Source organism: Nycticebus coucang, chromosome 20 (assembly GCF_027406575.1).
Source record: "Nycticebus coucang isolate mNycCou1 chromosome 20, mNycCou1.pri, whole genome shotgun sequence".
Taxonomy (NCBI): domain Eukaryota; kingdom Metazoa; phylum Chordata; class Mammalia; order Primates; family Lorisidae; genus Nycticebus; species Nycticebus coucang.
In genome coordinates, this window is record NC_069799.1 from 29,439,435 (window position 1) to 29,462,904 (window position 23,470).

The following is a 23,470-nucleotide window of genomic DNA, read 5'->3' on the forward strand; positions in this document are numbered from 1 at the left end:
CCTGTTTATTACAAAGAGTTAATATCAAATAAATGGCTACCTGCTGTGGTAGTGCGATGGGGTAGAGGGTATTCTATTCTCTCCACAGGGAACAATGAGTTCTGGCTCTCGGACAAACTCATCAAACTCCAGCATGACAACCCGGCCTCGCTGTCACTCTCACCTGAGACAGTCCAGGACCTTGGCGGTACGGTGTCCTCCCTGACACTGGAGGACAGGGAGATCTGGCAAAGCCAACAACCTGTCTGGAGGATGTGGTACAGGAGACAGCAGACCCCATCGCCTCAGATGACATGGAGAGGTCTTTCTCAAGTATGCAAGGAAGCATGAGCAATAGTGGCAGGGAGCAACCATCTAGCAACTCCTCGGACACTGTTTCTCACAATGATAGCAATCCTTAACGCTCAGGTAAGTGCTGACCCAAATTATACTTATTGGAGCCATGTCTCTAACCCCCCTTTACTTAGAGGGGTCTCCTGATTTGAGCCTTCTGTTTCCATTTATGTTAATGAAACCTCTTGGCTTCCTGGGCCATATAATGATCGTGGTCCATTTAAACCTGAGGAAGAACGCACACCTCTTAAGAATTACTCTACAGGAGTTACGGGACCTCCTATTTGTGTTGGACCCGAGCCCCTTTGTTTATCTTTTGGGGCTCAGCAATGGGTCAGTTTGAGAAATACTTCCAGAGATAAAGACATGTATATGCATAATACTATGACTTTTGCTAAATTAATAGTGACAGTGCATTCTTTGTTGCCTCATCTGCCCCACTGCAAGCCTCATGTGTTCACTGATATTGCAGATCAGATTCATTGGTCAAAACGTGGAGGGTCTCATTTGCATGCCTTCCGGCAAACTAAATTTGGATTTGTTGTTGATTAGAGACCTTCTGCTTATGTTAAGGAAAGACACAAACCTGGTGCCGGTCATCTTAGACACCAGCGAAATGCAACTGATATTGTATACTCATCCTCAAAGGAATTAGTGTGGGAAGACAGTGGTTTTTCACCATCTAACTTGATTTGTAGAAAATTGGCATTTCTGGATAACCATCTAACTTGATTTGTAGAAAATTGGAGCAGCTTTGTTTGGCCTTCGTGACTGGAGGGGCTTCCACATTTACAAACCACACCATATTCCCAGCATACTTTTCATTTTAAATGGGAAGAAGTACATTTTACTCAGGCTTGTGTAAAGTTGACTTTTATTTGACTTGTGGGCAACATTTCATGGAATGAGAAAACTGGAGAGATCTACTGTCCAGGAACTTCTCAATCATTTACTTGTGTTAACATTTCTATGAGATTTGATTTTTCCCAGGATAGGATCTTTCTTCTACACACTGGACAAGTGTGGTTGCCAGTAAAGATAATGAGACCCTGGGAAGTCCCCCACCATTTCGATTCTCGCTAATTTGGCTCAGAAGCTGATGAAGAGGAGCAAGAGGTTTATCAGTCTACTGATAGCAGCAATTCTTGGGATTATACCCATCACCACTTCTGCAGCCACCGCTGGAATAGCCCTCACTGAATCCGTAAAGACTGAAAAATTTGTGTCTAACTGGCATAAAGATGCAGAAAAAGTAAGGGTTACTCAAAAACACATAGATACCAAAATTCCTAATGAGTTGGCTGATTTAGAACAGACAGTAGTTTTATTAAGAGATCAATTGTATAGTTTAGAGAAACAAATAAAATTAAAATGTGATTGGAATGTTTCTTCTTATTATGTTACCCCTGTGTTTTACAATGAACATTATTTCCTTGGAGTAAAGTTAGAAAACATTTGTTAAATCATAAAAATTTAACTGCTGATATTATTGAGTTACAATATCGTTTACAGTACTTTTGAACAAAAATTGGAACAAATAAATGGAGATGAGATATTAAAAGGAATATCTGAAGAAATTGCTCAACTTAACCCATTGACAAAATTCGTGCTCTATTTGCAACTTCTATGGGCTCTCTATTCTTGTTTTGCGTCATACTTTACATAATGTGTAAAAAGATTCAGCAGGTTAAAAGAACCAGTGACAGTCTTTTTGGCTATGACAGTAGTACAAGCTAATGTTTGTTAAATAGAAAGGGAGAAAATGAAGGGGCACGGTCCCCTGTACTGTGGGACAGTGACTCAGTCTCATATGTGATCCTTGAGGTACGAGGCCCTGAGAAGGGAAAATTCCATTTTCAGACTAGAAGTGAGACTCAGGGGTTAATTCCTCCTTGCTTGTTGAAATGGCCTTGCTAATCTAAGCAGCCGGCAGTTACACCTTGAGAAAGGAATGTACCAGAGGATCCCACCAAGTCGCAGCTGGGGACTGAGCACCTGCCTGATGCTTTTGAATATAAGGCCCAACTGGGCGATGATGTGCATATACAAAACAAAAAAAAAGGAAATGGAGCAGGGGTAGATAAGGAGCTATATTACCTAAAAAGCAATGTGAGAGAGCTGCAGGTATAAGAAGTAATATTACCTAAAAAGCAATGTGAGAGAGCTGTAGGTATAAGAAGTAATCTTCAGGGATTACACCTGCGGTGCATCTTACAAGGGTATATGTGAAAATTAGTAAATGTAGAATGTAAATGTCTTAACACAATAACTAAGAAAATGCCAGGAAGGATACGTTAACCAGTGTGATGAAAATGTGTCAAACTGTCTATAAAACCAGTGTATGGTGCCCCATGATCGCATTAATGTACACAGCTATGATTTAATAAAAAAAAAAAAAGAAGTAATCTTCAGCAGGGAGCATGAATTCAGAATGTCTATGGTTTCATAAGTATATCTTTTTTTCACCTTTTATCAATGTTTTATTTTTAAAAACAGGTGAATTCACTTTTTCATGAATCGCACTTCAACGATTACACAAAACACCAGTACCATGCATCTACAGTTAACATACCACGTGAGATCCCTGTTAAGTTATAAATTCTACCATCAATCATTAAATCAATGTGAAAAATACAGTGTCAAACCAAAAAGTATAACTATAGTTGCATAGAGTATCACATTTCAAGGTCACAGAAAACAGAAGGAAAATTATAAAAGTTTGCCTTGATTGAGTGTACAAGAATAAGGTTCAACACATCAGTGCAAAAAGATTTAAGAATTTACATGATTTAACAAAAGAAAAATTACATAAAAAGCAATCATGTGTATGAATATACTGCAATTCGTTAAACTCATTCAGTGGACTGTACCAACTTCTTATTAAAGTCTTAGGTTAAGCCCTTAAAATTACAGATTTCAGTTTATATTATTCATCTGTATGTACCAGAACTGCACATTTCCTCATTTAACAACATACAATAAGGAATGAATATCAGCAGCTTAAAAATGAAACAAGCATTCACTTTATTTTGGATTTCTCCCACCCCCCAAAATATAAATATATATATTTATATACTGTATATATCTGTAGGTTTTGCTGTACTTTACAAAAATGTATCACTAGATGGTAGCAGTGCATTTTAGGGCTTTGCCAATTTAACAGCTGCATTAAGTAAAAAATGGCGCATGCATGATCTGATCCTCAGAGGATCTTTCAATTCTATTTAAATATTTTAACAAAGGAAAAAGAGCAACATTCACGGCACATCAAGCCCAAAATAGTTTACACCTTCTACATAGAAGCATTGTTTAAAATGTACCTGGCTAGGTCACCCTAACAGGAGAGGCTAAATAAGGCATACTTTTAGACAGTTGTCGTGGTGGTGCTCACTTGAAAAGGGGAGAGAACCAAAGAGGTCCAAGTGGAAAATTTAGCAGGTAATGTTGCCACCAGTTTCAGGAACCTAAAAATATTATATGCAGTACTTATTTTGTTTCTCTGGCACAAGTTTTTATCTTTGTGATTGTTGGCAGAGTTGGTTTTCATTGGCCCAGCTGGTTCATCATCATCAGGAACCTCATCTGGTCTCTACCTCTTCTCATACACAACAATGATCACCACAAGGATGATGATTTCAGCTAGAATCTCCAAGGCCAAAGTGGGGCCAGGTGGCTCCGAACCCTGAGGATGGTGACAACAGATTTGGAGCCAATGGAGCTGGTAGCATTACATTTACACTCGCTAGGGTCTTCTGTGATCTGGAGGTTCATAACGTTCAACTCGGTGTAATTTTCCTTATTGATGATGAAGAAGCGACCAGAAGTATTGACAAGCTCAACAGGCATACTGTTCTCCTTCTTGCACCATATCCACTCTGGATGGGGGTAGCCAACTGACTTGCAGTACATCATGGCATCCTGTCTTTCATTCTTGTTCTCGCTCCGTTTCTGGCCAGTGATGTCAGGAGTAGCTTTCAATAGTGGCATTTGCTTTAGGAGTGCTGACAAAGTGATAGACACAGTAGTATTCACCTGAATCCTCAGCTATCGGCTTGTTGATCCCGTATTCCATGTTGCTGGCATTCTTATGAGCGGCAGTCAGTTCCACCCCATACTTTATCCAGTAGGTTTATGTAAGGCTGTGAGAGCTGGAGGTGAGGTTATACTGCAGGGTGACAGGAAGAGCAGCACGGTCTCGAATAGTGACCCCTTCATTGGTGATAATTCTTGGCTCATTCTGAGTGACGCCTGGCCCTGGGAGGAGGGAGCCAGAGACCAGCAGCACAAAAGGGCCAGGGCGCTGGGGAGCAACGAACGCGACATCCTCCCCAGCAGAAGACCCAACAGCTAATAGGCCAGGGCCAGAGGCAGCACCAGGTTTTCTCTATCCTAAATTTGTCATATATAAAATGATCTGAGCAGAAGTTAAACACTTTCACATTCTTCACTTTATAGCATTTGTCTTAAACATGAATTCTCCTGTGTACAGAAAACTGTGACTAATGGCATAAAGCTTCATCACACCTTCATATTGTGATGATTTTTCTCTGGCATGATTTCTCTTATGTTTTGTAAGGGCGAAATACCAGTAAAAACCTTTGCCATACTGCTCACTTTGGCAGCTCATATTCTAAAATTGGAACGATACAGAGATCAGCAAGGCCGCTGAGCAAGGATGACATGCAAATTCATGAAGCGTTCCATATTTTTGACACCCTTTTGGGTAAAAGGCACAATTATAAGAGGGACTTTACCTAACAAACGCAATCACTTGTAACTTGGTTTCTTCTATCCTCAATAAATTCCCACATATTATGAAAAAAAAACTTTGCCATATTATTCACATTTGTAAGATTTCTCTCCAATATGAATTTTCTTATATGCAATAAGCTTTTTTTTTTATTTTTGAGACAGAGCCTCAAGCCGACACCGAGTAGAGTGCCATGGCATCACAGCTCACAGCAACCTCCAATTCCTGGGGCCAAGCAATGCTCCTGCCTCTGCCTCTCAAACAGCTGGGACTACAGGTGCCCACCACAACACCTGGCTATTTTTTGATTGCAGCCGTCATTGTTGTTTGGTGGGCCTGGGCTGGATTCAAACCCACCAGGTCTGGTGTATGTGGCTTGCACCTTAGTTAGCCACTTGAGCCACAGGCACAGAGCCAGGGCAGTAAGTTTTGACCTCTGGATTGAGTGCACTGCCATGCTGTTCACAATTGTAGAATTTCACTCCAGTGTCAATTACTTTTTGCTTTTTAAGTTATTAATACCAAGTAAATGTACTGCCACATTCTTCATATTTGTAGGATGTCTATGTTGTATGATTCCTTTTTTATGGACCAGTTTCAACCACAGTTAAAGGGTTTGCACACTACTCATATTTACAAGTTTTCTCCAGAACGAATATTTCTGTTTAGAAATATTTGAGTACTGGTTAAACGACTTGCCACATTGTTGACATGCATAAGGTTTCTCTCCAGAATGAATTGCATCATGCACAGATAGGGTTGAGTACTGGATAAAGGCTTTTCCACATTATTGATATTTGTATGTTTTTCCCCCAGAATGAATCCTTTTATGTACACAAAGAGCTGAGCACTGCTTAAAGGCTTTGCCACATTCTTCACATTTGTAGGGTTTCTCTCCAGAATGAATTCTTTTATGGGCAGTAAGGTTTGAGTACTGGTTAAAGGCTTTGCCACATTCTTCACATTTGTAAGGTTTCTCTCCAGAATGAATTCTTTTATGTCTAGAAAGATCTGAGGCTAGCTTAAAGGCTTTTCCACACTCTTGACATTTCCATGGTTTCTCTCCAGAATGAATTTTTTTATGTACAAAAAGGATTGAGTAATCCTTAAAGGATTTGCCACATTCTTGACATTTGTATGGTTTCTCTCCAGAATGAATTCTTTTATGTCCAGAAAGGGAAGAGGAACGGTTAAAAGCTTTTCCACATTCTTGACATTTATATGGTTTCTCTTCAGAATGAATTCTTTTATGTACAGCAAGGTTCGAGGACCGGATAAAGGATTTTCCACATTTGTCACATTTGTATGGTTTCTCCCCAGAATGAATTCTTTTATGTACAAAAAGGGTTGAGTAATGGCTATAGGCTTTGCTACATACATCACATTTATAGGGTTTCTCTCCAGAATGAATTATTTGATGTTGAGAAAGGATTGAGTACCGGCTAAAGAATTTGTCACATTCTTGACATTTGTAGGGTTTCTCTCCAGAATGAATTCTTTTATGTCGAGAAAGGTGTGAGGAATGTTTAAAGGCTTTCTCACATTGTTGACATTTGTAAGGTTTCTCCCCAGAATGAATTCTTTCATGTACAGAAAGGGTTGAATAACGGGTAAAGGATTTGCCACATACTTCACATTTGTAGGGTTTCTTTTCAGAATGAATTATTCTATGTGCAGAAAGGGCTGGGTACTGTTTAAAGGATTTGCCACATTCTTCACATTGGAAGGGTTTCTCTTCAGAATGAATTATTTTATGTCGAGAAAGGGTTGAGGGCTGGGTAAAGGATTTGCCACATTCGTCACATTTGTAGGGTTTCTCTCCAGAGTGAATTTTTTTATGTCGAGAAAAGGTTGAGTCATCCGTAAAGGATTTGCCACATTCTTGACATTTGTATGGTTTCTCCCCAGAATGAATTCTTTTATGTACAGAAAGGTGTGAGTACCGTTTAAAGGCTTTTCTACATTCTTGACATTTGTATGGTTTCTCCCCAGAATGAATTCTTTTATGTATAGAAAGGGTGGAGGAATGCTTAAAGGCTTTGCCGCATTGTTGACATTTGTATGGTTTCTCCCCAGAATGAATTCTTTTATGTTGAAAAAGGGTTGAAGAATGCTTAAAGGTTTTGCCACATTGTTGACATTTGTATGGTTTCTCCCCAGAATGAATTCTTTTATGTGCATAAAGGTTTGAGGACTGCTTAAAGGCTTTTCCACATTCATCACATTTGTATTGTTTCTCCCCAGAATGAATTCTTTTATGTACAGAAAGAGTTGAGTAATGGTTAAAGGCTTTGTCACATTCTTCACATTTGTATGGTTTCTCCCCAGAATGAATTCTTTTATGTATAGAAAGGGTTGAGTAATGGTTAAAGGCTTTGTCACATTCTTCACATTTGTAGGTTTTCTCTCCATTATAAATTGTCTCATGGTTAGAATATTTTGAGCTGTGGCTAAGACACTTGTCATCATTTTTGCAATGGTAGATTTTCTCTCCAATATGAAGTCTCCTGTGTTTAAACAAGCTTGAGCAAGATTTAAAGACTCTGCAACATTCTTTACCTTTGTACTGCTTTTCAACAAAAGGAGTTATCTTATGTTTTCCAAAGTTTGAGCATAGGGTTAAGGCTTTCCCATGTTTTTTATGCTCAAAAGTTTCCTCCCCAGTATATATCATCTTATGCCTATTTAGACTTGATAATTTTCTCACAACTTGGAAATGGTTAGTGCATTGGTAGATTTTACCATGCATAGCTGTTAAACATTCATCCAGAGCATCGTAACATACTTTCTGCTGTTTATACTCATACACCGGATCCCAGTAGTTGATTGAGTTTAAATTCTCAGGGCCATCGTTTTGATATCTTCTCAGCATTATCTTTGGTAATAAAATGTTTGTGTCCAGCACTTGTGAATTGTCCTGGGTAGAACGATTAGATGTAACTGAAAGAAATTTAAAAAATGCAAAATTATGTCACTGAGTTTTCATCACAATAAAATTAATATACATTACAAATTTTTTCTGTAAAATTATGCCAAGCACAGTAGCAAGATGGCATAGTACAGCACACATGTCCGAATAATTTTTGAGATACATATATGTAAGAAATAGATACAGCATTTTGGGAATTATAAAATCCAAGTAAGAATTTTCAGCCTAACAGGGGAGGCACAATGTGAGGAGGCATATACAGGCAGGGCGCAGTGGTTTGTGTTTGTAAACCTAGCACTCTGAGACTTTGAGTGGGGGAATCACTTGAACATAGGCACTGGACAACATTCTGAGCCACAGTGAAATCCTGTCTGTAGCAGAAATAGAAAAAATGAGTTGGGAATGTGCCAGACACCTGCAGTCCCAGCAAGTCAGGAACCTGACGCAAGAGTATCTCTTGAGCCCAGGGAATTGAGGTGGCTGTTCACTATGATACCACAGCATTCTATCCAGGGTGACAGAAACTGTGTCTCAGAAATATATAACCAAAAAAAATGAAATAAGGAAAAAAATTATAAGAAAAGTTTGTTCTACTTAAGGACCACAGACATTTCCCATCTGAAAAGAGCCTGGTGTATATGAAAGTAAATTTTTTCCTCAAAAGAAAAACACTGACACCTGCATTAATTCTACTGGCTTTTCAGGGCTCTTCTAAAGATAGGTTATGTCTCCCATGAGTGAGAGTGCTGAAGGGAATGGTACTATATTTTCTGAAACAGACTGGAGGTGCTGAAACAAAAGGTAAAATATTGTTACAGCACCACAAACACTCCAGTACAGCAGACAGATTCAGGGACAGATTCAGGTCTAGCAAGCTTTGGCTCAGTGAGTAGGGCGCCGACCCCATATGCCAAGGGTGGGGGGTTCAGACCCAGCCCCGGCCAAACTTCAACAAAAAAATAGCCGGGCGTTGTGGCAGGCGCCTGTAGTCCCAGCTGCTCAGGAGACTGAGGCAACAGAATCGCGTAAGCCCAAGAGTTAGAGGTTGCTGTGAGCCATGTGACGCCACGGCACTCTACCGAGGGCAGTACAATCAGACTCTGTCTCTACAAAAAAAACAAAAGAGGAAATGTGGAGAAAATGCTTCAGGAAGAAAATATCCACACAATTCCACAGGCAAAACACTTTCAGAATGTATATGAAATTCCTCAAATCTTCAGTACAATTTGTGTCAGAATCCTGTAAGATAAATCCATATCATGGATTTTCTGAGAGGTACCATTTATAATCCTTAACAATCAATGAAAGATTACAGCATGTACAAAATATTAAGGTAACATAACCCAAAGAAACAAAACAAATAATATGGAATCAACCATAAAAAACAGATATGTCTAAATTACCTAAGAATTTTATCTTAAGGATGGAAAACATGTGAAATGGGAACGATACAAACAGCTAAGCAAAATCACAAAAATAGAGATATCAACAAGAAATAAAATGTTTAGGCCGGGCTGCTGGCTCATGGCCTATAATCCTAGCATTCTGGGAGGCCAAGATGGTTAGATTGCCCTGAGTTCAGAGGTTCAAGACCAGCCTAAGCCAGAATGTGCCTCCCGTCTCTACAAAAAATGCAGGGCATTGTGACGGGTGCCTATAGTCCCAGCTACTTGGGAGGCTGAGGCATGACAATAACTTAAGCCCAAGAGTTGGAGGTTGCTGTGAGCTATGATGCCACAGCCCTCTATCCAGGGACACAAAGTGAGACACTGTCTTAAAGAAACTAATAATGAATAAATCAATAAGTCAATAAATAGGGGAAAAAAGAAAATTTAAAAACTTCAAACTAACACAATTGAAAGAAAATTGAATACAACACAAAAAGAGAAAAAATCCTTCAAAAATAAATATTCTGAAGGTGAAGAACACAGTGGAAAAGATTCAGAAATTTTCAAAGTTAAGAAAAAAGATACAGAGGGGGGAAAGGAGCTTAAGACAGATTGTGGGATAGAGCACGGGCGGGCGGGAGGTGACAAAGCTACCAGCGGCTCCGCTCTGCTGTATGAAATATAGGAGATGACAGACCGTTAGTGTGCAATGCCCCGGGCTGTAGACAGTCCAAAGGCACGAGAACTTAAAGAGCAAGAGGAAGTGAAAGGAAAATTAGGGCAAGGAAACACATAAAAGAAATCACTCATGAGGAAGAATCAGCAGAAAACTCCAGGCAACATGAAGAACCAGTCCAGAACAACCCCGCCAAGGCACCACGAGGTAGCTACTGCAAATGAATCCACCTATGAAGAAATGTTAGGAATGACAGAAAGGGAATTTAGAATACACATGTTGAAAACAATGAAAGAAATGATTGAAACAATGAAGGAAACGGCTAATAAAGTGGAAATTAACCAAAAGGAAATCCAAAAACAGAATCAAGTAAGAGATGAACGATATGAAGAATATAAAAACGATATAGCAGAGCTCAAGGAACTGAAACAATTAGGGAACTTAAAGATGCAATGGAAAGTATCAGCAACAGGTTAGACCATGCAGAAGAAAGAATTTCAGAGGTAGAAGACAAAGTTCTTGAGATAAGTCAGATAGTAAAAAAGGCAGAAAAGAAGAGAGAGAAAGCAGAACGTTCACTGTCAGAATTATGGGACTTTATGAAGCGTTCCAACATACGAGTTATAGGAATTCCAGAAGGGGAAGAAGAATGTCCCAGAGGAATGGAAGCCATACTAGAGAATATTATAAAAGAAAATTTCCCAAATATCACCAAAGATTCTGACACACTGCTTTCAGAGGGATATCGGAGCCCAGGTCGCCTCAACTCTAAAGGAGCTTCTCCAAGACACATTGTGATGAACCTGTCCAAAGTCAAGACAAAAGAAAAGATTCTGCAAGCTGCCAGGAGTAAGCACCAGTTGACCTACAGGGGCAAATCCATCACAGTGACCGCAGACTTCTCTAATGAAACTTTCCAAGCAAGAAGACAGTGGTCATCTACCTTTAATCTACTTAAACAGAACAATTTCCAGCCCAGAATTCTGTACACTGCTAAGCTAAGCTTCAAAATTGACGGAGAAATCAAATCATTTACGGATATACAAACATTGAGGAAATTCGCCACAACAAGACCAGCTCTACAGGAAATACTTCAACCTGTTCTGCACACTGACCACCACAATGGATCAGCAGCAAAGTAAGAACTCAGAAATTAAAGGACAGAACCTAACCACCACACAAAAAATGAAACTAAGCAATGCACCCTCACCAAATAAGACGAATAGAATACTACCACAGTTATCAATTATCTCAATAACTGTTAATGGCTTGAATTCCCCACTGAAGAGACATACATTGGCTGACTGGATTAAAAAACACAAGCCATCCATTTGCTGTCTACGAGAAACACACCTGGCTTCAAAAGACAAATTAAAGCTCCGAGTCAAGGGTTGGAAGACAATTTTTCAGGCAAATGGAATTCAGAAGAAAAGAGGAGTAGCAATCTTATTTTCAGATACATGTGGATTTAAAGCAATCAAAGTCAAAAAAGACAAAGATGGTCACTTTATATTGGTCAAGGGAAAAATACAAGAAGACATTTCAATTCTAAATATTTATGCACCCAATTTAAATGCTCCCAGATTCTTGAAACAGACCTTACTCAGTCTGAGCAATATGATATCTGATAATACCATAATAACAGGGGACTATAACACTCCTCTTACAGAGCTGGACAGGTCCTCTAAACAGAAATTAAACAAAGATATAAGAGAGTTAAATGAGACCCCAGAACAACTGTGCTTGATAGACGCATATAGAACGCTCCATCCCAAAGATAAAGAATATACATTCTTCTCATCACCCCATGGAACATTCTCCAAAATTGATCATATCCTGGGACACAAAACAAATATCAACAGAATCAAAAGAATTGAAATTTTACCTTGTATCTTCTCAGACCTTAAGGCACTAAAGGTGGAACTCAACTCTAACAAAAATGCTCGACCCCACCCAAAGGCATGGAAACTAAACAATCTTCTGTTGAATAACAGATGGGTGCAGGAAGAAATAAAACAGGAAATCATTAACTTCCTTGAGCATAACAACAATGAAGACACAAGCTACCAAAACCTGTGGGATACTGTAAAAGCAGTTTTGAGAGGAAAATTCATCGCTTTAGATGCCTACATTCGAAAAACAGAAAGAGAGCGCATCAACAATCTTACAAGATCTTATGGAGTCGGAAAAAGAAGAACAATCTAAGCTTAAACTCAGTAGAAGAAAAGAAATATCCAAAATCAAATCAGAGATCAATGAAATTGAAAACAAAAGAATCATTCAGAAAATTAATGAAACAAGGAGTTGGTTTTTTGAAAAAATAAATAAAATAGATACACCACTGGCCAGACTAATGAGGAATAGAAAAGTAAAATCTCTAGTAACCTCAATCAGAAATGATAAAGGGGAAATAACAACTGATCCCACAGAGATACAAGAGATCATCTCTGAATACTACCAGAAACTCTGTGCCCAGAAATTTGACAATGTGAAAGAAATGGATCAATATTTCGAATCACACCCTCTCCCTAGACTCAGCCAGGAAGAAATAGAGCTCCTGAACAGACAAATTTCAAGTACTGAGATCAAAGAAACAATAAAAAAATCTTCCAACCAAAAAATGCCCTGGTCCAGATGGCTTCACTCCGGCATTCTATCAAACCTTCAAGGAAGAGCTTATTCCTGTACTGCAGAAATTATTCCAAAAAATTGAGGAAGAAGGAATCTTCCCCAACACATTCTATGAAGCAAACATCACCTGATACCAAAACCAGGAAAAGACCCAAACAAAAAGGAGAATTTCAGACCAATCTCACTCATGAATATAGATGCAAAAATTCTCAACAAAATCCTAGCCAATAGATTACAGCTTATCATCAAAAAATTCATTCATCATGCTCAAGTAGGCTTCATCCCAGGGATGCAAGGCTGGTTTAACATACGCAAGTCCATAAACGTTATCCACCATATTAACAGAGGTAAAAATAAAGATGACATGATCCTCTCAATAGATGCTGAAAAAGCATTTGATAAAATCCAGCATCCTTTTCCAATTAGAACACTGAAGAGTATAGGCATAGGTGGCACATTTCTAAAACTGATTGAAGCTATCTATGACAAACCCACAGCTACTATTTTCCTGAATGGAGTAAAACTGAAAGCTTTTCGTCTTAGAACTGGAACCAGACAAGGTTGTCCTCTGTCATCTTTACTATTCAACGTAGTGCTGGAAGTTCTAGCCAATACAATTAGGCAAGACAAGGAAATAAAGGGAATCCAAATGGGAGCAGAGGAGGTCAAACTCTCCCTCTTTGCTGACGACATGATCTTATACTTAGACAACCCCAAAGACTCAACCACAAGACTCCTAGAAGTCATCAAAAAATACAGTAATGTTTCAGGATATAAAATCAATGTCCACAAGTCAGTAGCCTTTGTATACACCAATAACAGTCAAGATGAGAAGCTAATTAAGGACACAACTCCCTTCACCATAGTTTCAAAGAAAATGAAATGCCTAGGAATATACCTAACAAAGGAGGTGAAGGACCTCTATAAAGAAAACTATGAAATCCTCAGAAAGGAAATAGCAGAGGATATTAACAAATGGAAGAACATACCATGCTCATGGATGGGAAGAATCAACATTGTTAAAATGTGTATACTTACCAAAGCAATCTACCTATTCAATGCCATTCCTATCAAAATACCAACATCGTACTTTCAAGATTTGGAAAAAATGATTCTGCCTTTTTTATGGAACCAGAAAAAAACCCGTGTAGCTAAGGCAGTTCTTAGTAACAAAAATAAAGCTGGGGGCATCAGCATACCATATTTTAGTCTGTACTACAAAGCCATAGTGCTCAAGACAGCATGGTACTGGCACAAAAACAGAGACATAAACACTTGGAATCGAATTGAGAACCAAGAAATGAAACTAACATCTTACAACCACCTAATCTTTGATAAACCAAACAAGAACATAGCTTGCGGGAAAGACTCCCTATTCAATAAATGGTATTGGGAGAACTGGATGTCTACATGTAAAAGACTGAAACTGGACCCACACCTTTCCCCACTCACAAAAATTGATTCAAGATGGATAAAGGACTTAAATTTAAGGCATGAAACAATAAAAATCCTCCAAGAAAGCATAGGAAGAACACTGGAAGATATTGGCCTGGGGAAAGACTTCATGAAGAAGACTGCCATGGCAATTGCAACAACAACAAAAATAAACAAATGGAACTTCATTAAACTGAAAACCTTCTGTACAGCTAAGGAGACAATAACCAAAGCAAAGAGACAACCTACACAATGGGAAAGGATATTTACATATTTTCAATCAGACAAAAGCTTGATAACTAAGATCTATAGAGAACTCAAATTAATCCACATGAAAAAAGCCAACAATCCCATATATCAATGGGCAAGAGACATGAATAGAACTTTCTCTAAAGATGACAGATGAATGGCTAACAAACACATGAAAAAATGATCATCTCTATATATTAGAGAAATGCAAATCAAAACAACCCTGAGATATCATCTAACCCCAGTGAGAATGGCCCACATCACAAATTCTCAAAACTGCAGATGCTGGCGTGGATGTGGAGAGAAGGGAACACTTTTACGCTGCTGGTGGGACTGCAAACTAGTACAACCTTTCTGGAAGGAAGTATGGAGAAACCTCAAAGCACTCAAGGTAGACCTCCCATTTCATCCTGTAATCCCATTACTGGGCATCTACCCAGAAGGAAAAAATCCTTTTATCATAAGGACACTTGCACTAGACCGTTTATTGCAGCTCAATTTACAATCGGCAAAATGTGGAAACAGCCTAAATGCCCACCAACCCAGGAATGGATTAACAAGCTGTGGTATATGTATACCATGGAATACTATTCAGCCATTAAAAAAAATGGAGACTTACATCCTTCGTATTAACCTGGATGGAAGTGGAAGACATTATTCTTAGTAAAGCATCACAAGAATGGAGAAGCATGAATCCTATGTACTCAATTTTGATATGAGGACAATTAATGACAATTAAGGTTATGGGGGGAAGCAGAAAGAGGGACAGAGGGAGGGGGGTTAGGCCTTGGTGTGTGTCACACTTTATGGGGGCAAGACATGATTGCAATAGGGACTTTACCTAACAATTGCAATCAGTGTAACCTGGCTTATTGTACCCTCAATGAATCCCCAACAATAAAAAAAGAAAAAGAAAGAAAAAAGATACAGAATATCAAGAAGCTCACCACACTTCAGTTAGGAGAAACACAAAGAGAGCCAGAAAAAGACACATGAAGATCAAAGATTTGAAAGACACACAAGAGGGGTGGTGCCTGTGGCTCAGTAGGTAGGGCACAGCCCCATATACTGAGGGTGGCGGGTTCAAGCCCGGATCCAGCCGAACTGCAACAAAAAAACAGCCAGGCATTGTGGTGGTTGCCTGTGATCCCAGCTACTCCAAAGGCTGAGGCAAGAGAACTGCCTAAGCCCAGGAGTTGGAGGTTGCTGTGAGCTGTGACGCCATGGCACTCTACTGAGGACAATAAAGTGAGACTCTTTCTCTACCAAAAAAAAAAAAAAGACACACAAGAGAATCTTGAAAGCCACAAAAGGAAATAGATGTGCCATTTCTAAGCATGCTCTTATGAGATTACTAGTGGATTTATCAACACATACTTTCTGCATCAAAAAGAGTTGGATGATATAGTGAAAGTGCTGAAAGAAAAAAAATTTCAAAATGCACATTCTCTATCCAGTATATAGTATACTATACTCTACTATATTCATTTAAACTTACTATACTATATTCTCATAGCTTTCCTTAAAAATGAAAAAAAAATAAATATTTATCAAGATAAATGAATGCTGAAAAAGGCCAAACAAGAAATGTCAAAGAAAGCCCCTTTCATTGAAAATGAAATTATGCTAGTGAACAATGCTAAATTAGCTAAAAATAAGTAAATCTAAACAAAATAACTAAGTACTCTTAGATAAAACTCTGTATTTTTACAGCAGTAACAACATACACCACATCTGATGGTTCAAACCCAGCCCAGTTCTGCCAAACAACCATGTCAACAACAACCAAAAACTAGCCAGGCATTGTGGTGGGCGCCTGTAGTCCCAGCTACTTGTGAGGCTGAGGTAAGAAAATCCCTTAAGCCCAAGACTTTGAGGTTGCTGTGAACTGCAATGCCATAGCACTCTACCTAGGGTGACGTAGTGAGACTCTGTCTCAAAACACAGAACAAAACAAAACAAAAAAAACACAAGAACTAGCCAGGCATTGTGGTGGGTGCTTATAGTTCCATCTATTGGAGAGGCTGAAGCAAGAGGATCTCTTTTTTTTTTTTTTAGAGACAGTGTGTCACCCTCCAGCTCTTGGGCTTACACAATTCTCTTGCCTCAGCCTCCCGAGTAGCTGGGACTACAGGCACCCAGATTAATACTAAGGAACAAACAATTAGGTTACAATGTTTGCATTTGTTAGGTAAAGTTGTGCTTGTAGTTGTCTCCCACACCCAAGAAATGGGGCATATACCCTTACCTAAGATACCGTTTTCAATAATCAATTGAAAAATTACAAAAAGAATAATAAAAAAAATAGACAACTTGAACATTGTGTATTACTCAGATCTAACAAACATGACAGAACTCTCTAGGCAAAAGTAGCAAAATATGGCTGACCACGGTGACTCAGGACTATAATCCTACCACTCTTGGAGGATGAAGCAAGTGGATTTTTTGAGCTCAGGAGAGTTTGGGATAAGCCTGAGCAAGACTGAGATCTCCTCTGTAAAAAATAGCTGGGCTTTATGGTGGATGTCTGTAATCCCAGCTACTTGGCAGGCTGAGGCAAGAGAATCACTTGAGCCCAAGAGTCTGAGGTTTCTGTGAGCCAGAGCACACTAAGGAGGTCAACCAAGTGAGACTCTGTCTCAAGAAAAGCAAAAATAAATAGACGGTCATATAATTATTAAACAAATATTAAAAAAACACAAGATACATCAAGATTTCAAAATATATTACAAAGCTACAAAAATAAAACCAATGTGGTACTGGCACAAAGACAGGTAAGTTACATGATGGAAAATGATAGGGTGACCACAGATAAATTCTTATATATATATATATATATATATATACGATCATACAATATTTGAAAATGTGGTCATGAACATACAATGGAGAAGAGTTTCTTCAAGAAACAATGTGAGGACAGGTACAGTGACTCACACCTGTAATCCCAGCACTTTAGGACTAGCTGAGGTGAGAAGACTGCCTCAGCTCACAGGTTCCAGAACAGCCAGAGCTAGAGCGAGACGCCATCTCCAAAAATTGCCAGGGGTCATGGCAGGTGCCTGTATTGCCAGCTACTTGGGAGGCTGAGGCAATTGACTCACCCAAGAGTATGATGCTGCTGTAAGCCAGGGCACTGGACTGGGGGTGACAAAGTGAGACTTTGCCTCAAAAAAAAAAAAAAAAACAAAGAAAAGAAAGTAGAAAACTGCATATTTACATAACAAAATATACTTCCACTTGTATATTGCATCACTTACAAAAAATTTTTAAATAGATTAAATATGTAGGGCGAAGAAATATAACTAATAAAACTATTATAGAAACAAATAGGAAACTAGATTATGACATTCATCTAGGCACTATTTTTTTTTTTGATAGGACAATAAATGCATAAGATAAAAAACAGAACAGCCTTGGTGCCTGTTCATCAGCAGCTAGAGCTGGCAGATTCAAATCTGGCCCAGGCCTGCTAAACAACAATAACAACTATAAAAAAATAACTGGGCATTCTGGCGGGCACCTGTGGTCCCAGCTACTTGGGAGGCTGAGGAAAGAGTATCACTTAAGCCCAAGAGTTTGAGGTTGCTCTGATCTGTAACACCACAACACTCTAAAGAAAGTGACATAGTGAGACTCAAAAAAAAGTTAGATTTCATCAAATTTCAGCATTTCCCCATATCAAAGAAAAAGTTCAATAGTCAAAAGCTCACCTTAGAAATAATTGAAAATATTTGTAAATCAGATGGATAATAGGAGATAATACACAGAATATATATGTATGAAGTAATATATGTATATAAACAACTCCTAAAACACAACAGAAAATAATGAATACCTTAATTTAAAATTTGACAGGGGAAGAGGGAAAGATGGTCGACTGGAGCCAGCTTTCAACAGAGGCTCCCATCCAGAAAAAGAGTTAAAGGAAAGAAGTTTAGCAAGTTTAGCTCTCTTGGAGCTGAGCCAAGAGAGAAGGTTGAAGAGCGCACATCACCCCTGCTGAGAGAGTTGCGACCCCAAGGAAACAAACAATAAGTACAAAGTCCATCGCCAAGCAGACAGGAGTCCTCTCCCCCATGATAACAGCTCGCAGTATAGTTTCTACAAACAAGCAAAAAGAATTTAGATATCCTCATATTTTATCCCATAGGACAGACCCTCTAAAAACCAGAACTCCTTCCCCAGAGAGGACTCACTAGTGTGCCAGGGCACTCTCCCACCAGGCATAAAACTGAACATAGACTCTACCCACAATTCTGAACTCCCAGCACTACCCTCCACTCTCAACCCAAGATATGGAAGACTGTCCCCTGTGAAGTCCAGGTTCTTGGGCATTTTTCAGAGGTGTGGACAGGGCTTGGGCTATTGCAGATCTGTGCTGGTTCTGTGGCATGGGTGTGGAATGCAAACTGTGGAGCAAGGGAGCCATCGGGGAGAGGGAGAAGCAGTGCCCCATAGCAAAGTGCAGCAGCAGCAGCAGCAGTGCGAACAATAGGCCTCACACCTCTGGGGATATTTTGGAGAGATGATTCCCACCTCTCTTAGTAACCAGAGGGAGCTGAGCCACTACTCTGGCGGCAGCTACTGGTAGAACAGATCTGGGATAGAAACGAAGGCCCCATAAGTAAAGGGTATGCCAGAGGAGGTACCTGCCTGGGGAGGGTGCTACGGGGATGGAGACTAGAATATGCATGGTCTGAGACAGCATACTCCCTGGGTGGGGCTGAGTCAGAATTGCTACTTTTGTGAGATGCACACGGCCCCCAGAGGAACACAGCTGCAACAAAAGCAGTCATGGCAGCAAAACCAGCCCAGGGAGGGGCAGGAACTAAGAGCCATTTGTGAGCTCTAACCAAGCCCGCCCCAACACAGAGTGCAGTGGTGACTGATACCCAGCTCAGAGAAAACTGGCACAGCAGCAGCAGCACAGGGTGGGGCTGAGTCGCAGTTTCTATGAACTCAAACAGCACCTGCCCAACAAGGGAATATACCCAGGACAGAAATGCAAATTCTGCGAGAATATAAGTGGCAGCAACATCAATCTGTGGTGGGGATGGAACTGAGTCAGCTACCATTAAGCACCCGAGGTTGTCAGGCTTCAGTTCCCCCTGCCAGATAGTGACAGAGTGTGGCAGCCTGGTGGAGGAGACAAAGATATCCCAGTGACTCAGGCAGGCACAAACCCCTGCAGCATCTGCTCATTGGAGGGAACTGGGTCACAGCCATGTAGGGTTACCAGTGACTAGGTGTGACAGAGTACAAGGTGGGGAAGGAAGCATCAACCTTCCCAGACTAATTCATTTCCTAGGTGGGCCCTTCTGAGTCCACGGATCACTAAAGTCATACAAGAGCTGACAGCAGACCTCTGCTATCTAGTTGCTAGAGACATTTTGACCTCTCTCACTTGAGACTAGGTACTGAGTGCAGCAATTGATTTGGAACACTTAACCTAGGCCAGTGACTTGAGGACCATCCAAGGGAGTACCCTGGTTGTGTTGTTGTGGGAAGGTTTGATTTTCCTTATGCAGTTGTTGCCCATGGAGGGCAGGGTGTCTTACCTGCTGTTATTTCTCTACAGCTGAGACTTCAACTCAGAGCTACTGATTCATTAGGATTGGACAGAGACCAGCTGAAAACAAGACAAAGCCACTTAGCCCCACCACATCAAGCAAGTCCCCAGTGTCTCAGGCTGTAGTACTGTACAGGTCCTTTGCAAAGCTCTAGGGGAAAAGCTGGAGGCACCAGTCCCAGCTCTTGGGCAAAAGGCTGATTAATCACTATACCAGGATCCCACTACCCAACTTTACCTTATCTGCTCATCTAGCCAAACAGTGAAAAATAATCATGGGCGGAATCAGAGGAAAAACACCAGCAACATGAATAATCAGAGTAGATCAACTCCCGTAAGGAATGACAAGGCGGACACACCAGACGATCCCTTTCATAAACAAATGGCTGAGATGTCACAAATCGAATTCAGAATTTGGGTTGGAAAAAAGATTAGCAGAAGGGAGGTAAAGTTTGAGTTACAAATTCAAGGAGCATTTTAAAAGTTGTCTCAAGAATTTAATAAATTTAAAGACAAAATCACCAAGATACTGACACACTGAGGCAAAAACCTGCAGTCCTCAATGATCTGAGAAATACAGTAGAATCCATAGGTAACAGAATGGAGCAGGCAGAATAAAGGATTTCACACACTGAAGACAAAGTTTTGAAAGCTCCCAAAAGATAAAAGAGGAAGACAAGGGCAGAGCATACACGGATCATTCTCTCAGAGAGCTCTAGGATAATTCATAGAAAACTAATATTCACCTTATAGGAATTCCTGAAGGCAACGAGGTTGCTTTGAAAGGCCCAGATGCTCTACTCCAAGAGATAATGGAGAACTTCCCAAACATGGCAAAAGATATTCAGATAGCAGACAGTTTCAGAACATCAGCATGACCCAAACCAAATATAACATCTCCCAGAAACATTAGAATTAAATTCACCAAAGTTAATATGAACCAGAAAATTCTGTAAGCAGCCAGACATAATAAAACCATAACCTATAAGAAGAAGAATATTAGAATGACTGCAGATCTCTCTGCTGAAAACTTTCAAGCCAGAAGAGGGTGGTCATTACCTTTAATCTCCTAAAACAAAACAATTTTCAACCTAGGATCCTGTATCCAGCTAAACTCAGTTTCATTTGTGATGGAGAAATTAAATAATGACCTTCACATGTGGAAGAAATCTGCCATAACTAAACCAGCACTCCAGGATATTCTCAGACCTATCCTCCATAATGACCAACACAATCTTCTACCACCAAAGTAAACGCACTCAGAAAATTTTGATCAAATTCTAACTTCCACACTGGCGAAAGTCCACTGGACTTTCAAAAAACTCGATACCCAAATACTACCAGGCTTCTCAATATTCAACTAAAGTGAATGGCTTAAATTATCCTCTAAAGAGACACAGGATGGCCAACTGGATAAAAAACTCAAGCCAGATATCTCCTGCATACAAGAATCTCATCTAACCTTAAAAGATAAATAGACACAGGGTGAAGGGATACTCATCTATAATTCAAGCAAATGGAAATTTAAAAAAAGCAGGTGCTACAATTTTATTCTCAGATACAATAGGCTTTAACAAACAAAAATAAGTTAAGGATGGTCACCTCATATTTGTTAAGGGTAACACTCAACATTATGAGATTTCAATTATGAACATTTATGTAACCAACCATAATGTGCCTCAATGTATAAGACAGACTCAACAAGTCTGTAGAGTGAGCAGCTTGATTTCCTCCAGCACCATAACATTGGAGATTTTAACACCCCTTTGGCAGTGTTGGACAGATCCTCCAATAAGAAACTAAGCAAAGAAATTTTAGACTTTCAACAATTAGATTTTTAACAGACATCTACAGAACATTTAATCCTAACAAAACTGAATACACATTCTTCTCATCAGCCCATAGAACATTCTCCAAAATTGATCACATCTTAGGTCACAAGTATAACCTCTGCAAATTTAAAAGAATAAAAATTATTTCCTTGCATCTCCTTGGATAATCATGTAACAAAAGTTGAACTTAGTAACAACAGTAATCTGCATATTCATACAAAAACATGGAAACTAAATAACCTTATGCTGAACGATAGCTGGGTCATAGATGAGATTAAGGAAATTACCAAATTTTTTGAAGAAAACAATAATGAGACACAAATCACCAGAACCTCTAGGATATCGCAAAGGCAGTCCTAATAGAGAAATTTATAGCATTGCAAGACTTCCTCAAGAGAAGGGAAAGAGAGGAAGTAAATATTTTAATAGGACATCTCAAGCAACTGTAAAAGGAAGAACATACCAATCCAAAACCAGCAGAAGAAAAGAAATAACCAAAATTAGAGCAGAATTAAATGAAATTGAAAACAAAAGGATTATACAACAGATCAATAAATCAAAAAGCTTTATGAAAAGGTCAATAAAATAGGTAAACCTTTGGCTAACCTAACCAGGAATAAATGAGTAAAATCTCTAATTTCATCAATCGGATATGGTAAAGACGAAATAACAACAGACTCCTCAGAAATACAAAAAAAAAAAAACCCTTAATGAATATTATAAGAGAAAACTCTTGCCCGGGGGCTGACCTCTGTGTGTACACATACAGGGATGCACTTTGAAAGTAATCCAACATAGTGTATAAAACAGTGAACACCATGGATTGTCCTGATAGCTCATTGGTGAGAAGAAACCAAGGAGGGTGAAGACAAGATGGCTGAGTGAAGCCAGCTTTCCACAGAGGCTCCCGTCCAGAAGGAGAGTTAAAGGACAGAAATTTAGCAAGTAACCTGGGAGATTAGACCTGCGCCAAGAGAGAAGGGTGAAGAACGCACATCAACCCTGATGAGGCGAGCTGTGACCCCCCAAGGATACAAACAAAAAATACAAAATCCATCACCAAGCAGACAGAAGTCCCCTCCCTGGGAGAACAGCTCGGAGTACCCCATAAACAAACGAGCAGAGTTCAAAAGTCCTCCCATTATATCACACGGGAGAGATCCTCTAAAAACTGGAACTACTTCCCCTATTAGGGTGCCATGGCACTCTCCTGCCAGGCATAAAACTGTGTAAAACTGTATACATCCTCTACCTGCAATTCTGAGCTCCCAGCCCTCTCCTCCACTCTCACTCTAATGTGTGGAAGCCTGTCTCCTAGGAGTCCAGATTCTTGGGTATTATCTCAAAAGGTGCAGACAGGGCATGGACTGCTGCTGGCCAGTGCTGATTCTATGACACAGGAGTGAGGAGAGGATGGTCAGCTGAGAGGGAACCATGCCGGAGCGGCAGTGCCCCAAGGCACAGAGCAGCAGCCATTTTTGGCAACACTAGGGCTCACCCTGAATATTCCACAGTCACACCCTCTGTCTCTCTGGGCAACCAGAGGAGGCCAGGCATCTTCTCTGGTGGCAGCCATTGGCAAAAAACATCCTGCACAGAAACACAGACCCCGTGAGTAAAGGGTTTGCCTGAGGTGGGACAGGCCTGGGTGGAGCATGGGGACTAGAAAACGCACA

The 23,470-nt window shown here is 39.8% G+C and overlaps 1 protein-coding gene, 1 non-coding gene and 1 pseudogene across 3 annotated transcripts in view; 1 reads left to right on the plus strand and 2 right to left on the minus strand.

Moving 5' to 3' along the window:
• Positions 1-1,251: 1,251 nt before the first annotated feature.
• On the minus strand, positions 1,252-4,656 carry LOC128572715 (neuroplastin-like; annotated as a pseudogene).
• Positions 4,657-4,939: 283 nt separating this feature from the next.
• LOC128573185 (U6 spliceosomal RNA) lies at positions 4,940-5,043 on the plus strand. Its single transcript, XR_008376355.1, has one exon. It is a non-coding gene; the product is annotated as a U6 spliceosomal RNA (small nuclear RNA).
• Positions 5,044-5,838: 795 nt separating this feature from the next.
• Positions 5,839-23,470, minus strand: part of LOC128572713 (zinc finger protein 724-like) — a 39,473-nt gene continuing 21,841 nt past the window's right edge. For both annotated transcript variants that reach the window (XM_053572775.1, XM_053572774.1), the window contains one exon: positions 5,839-8,023. In XM_053572775.1, coding sequence (XP_053428750.1) covers positions 5,871-8,023 — 2,153 coding nt within the window. In that variant the 3' untranslated portion in view covers positions 5,839-5,870. The remainder of the gene's footprint in view (positions 8,024-23,470) is intronic.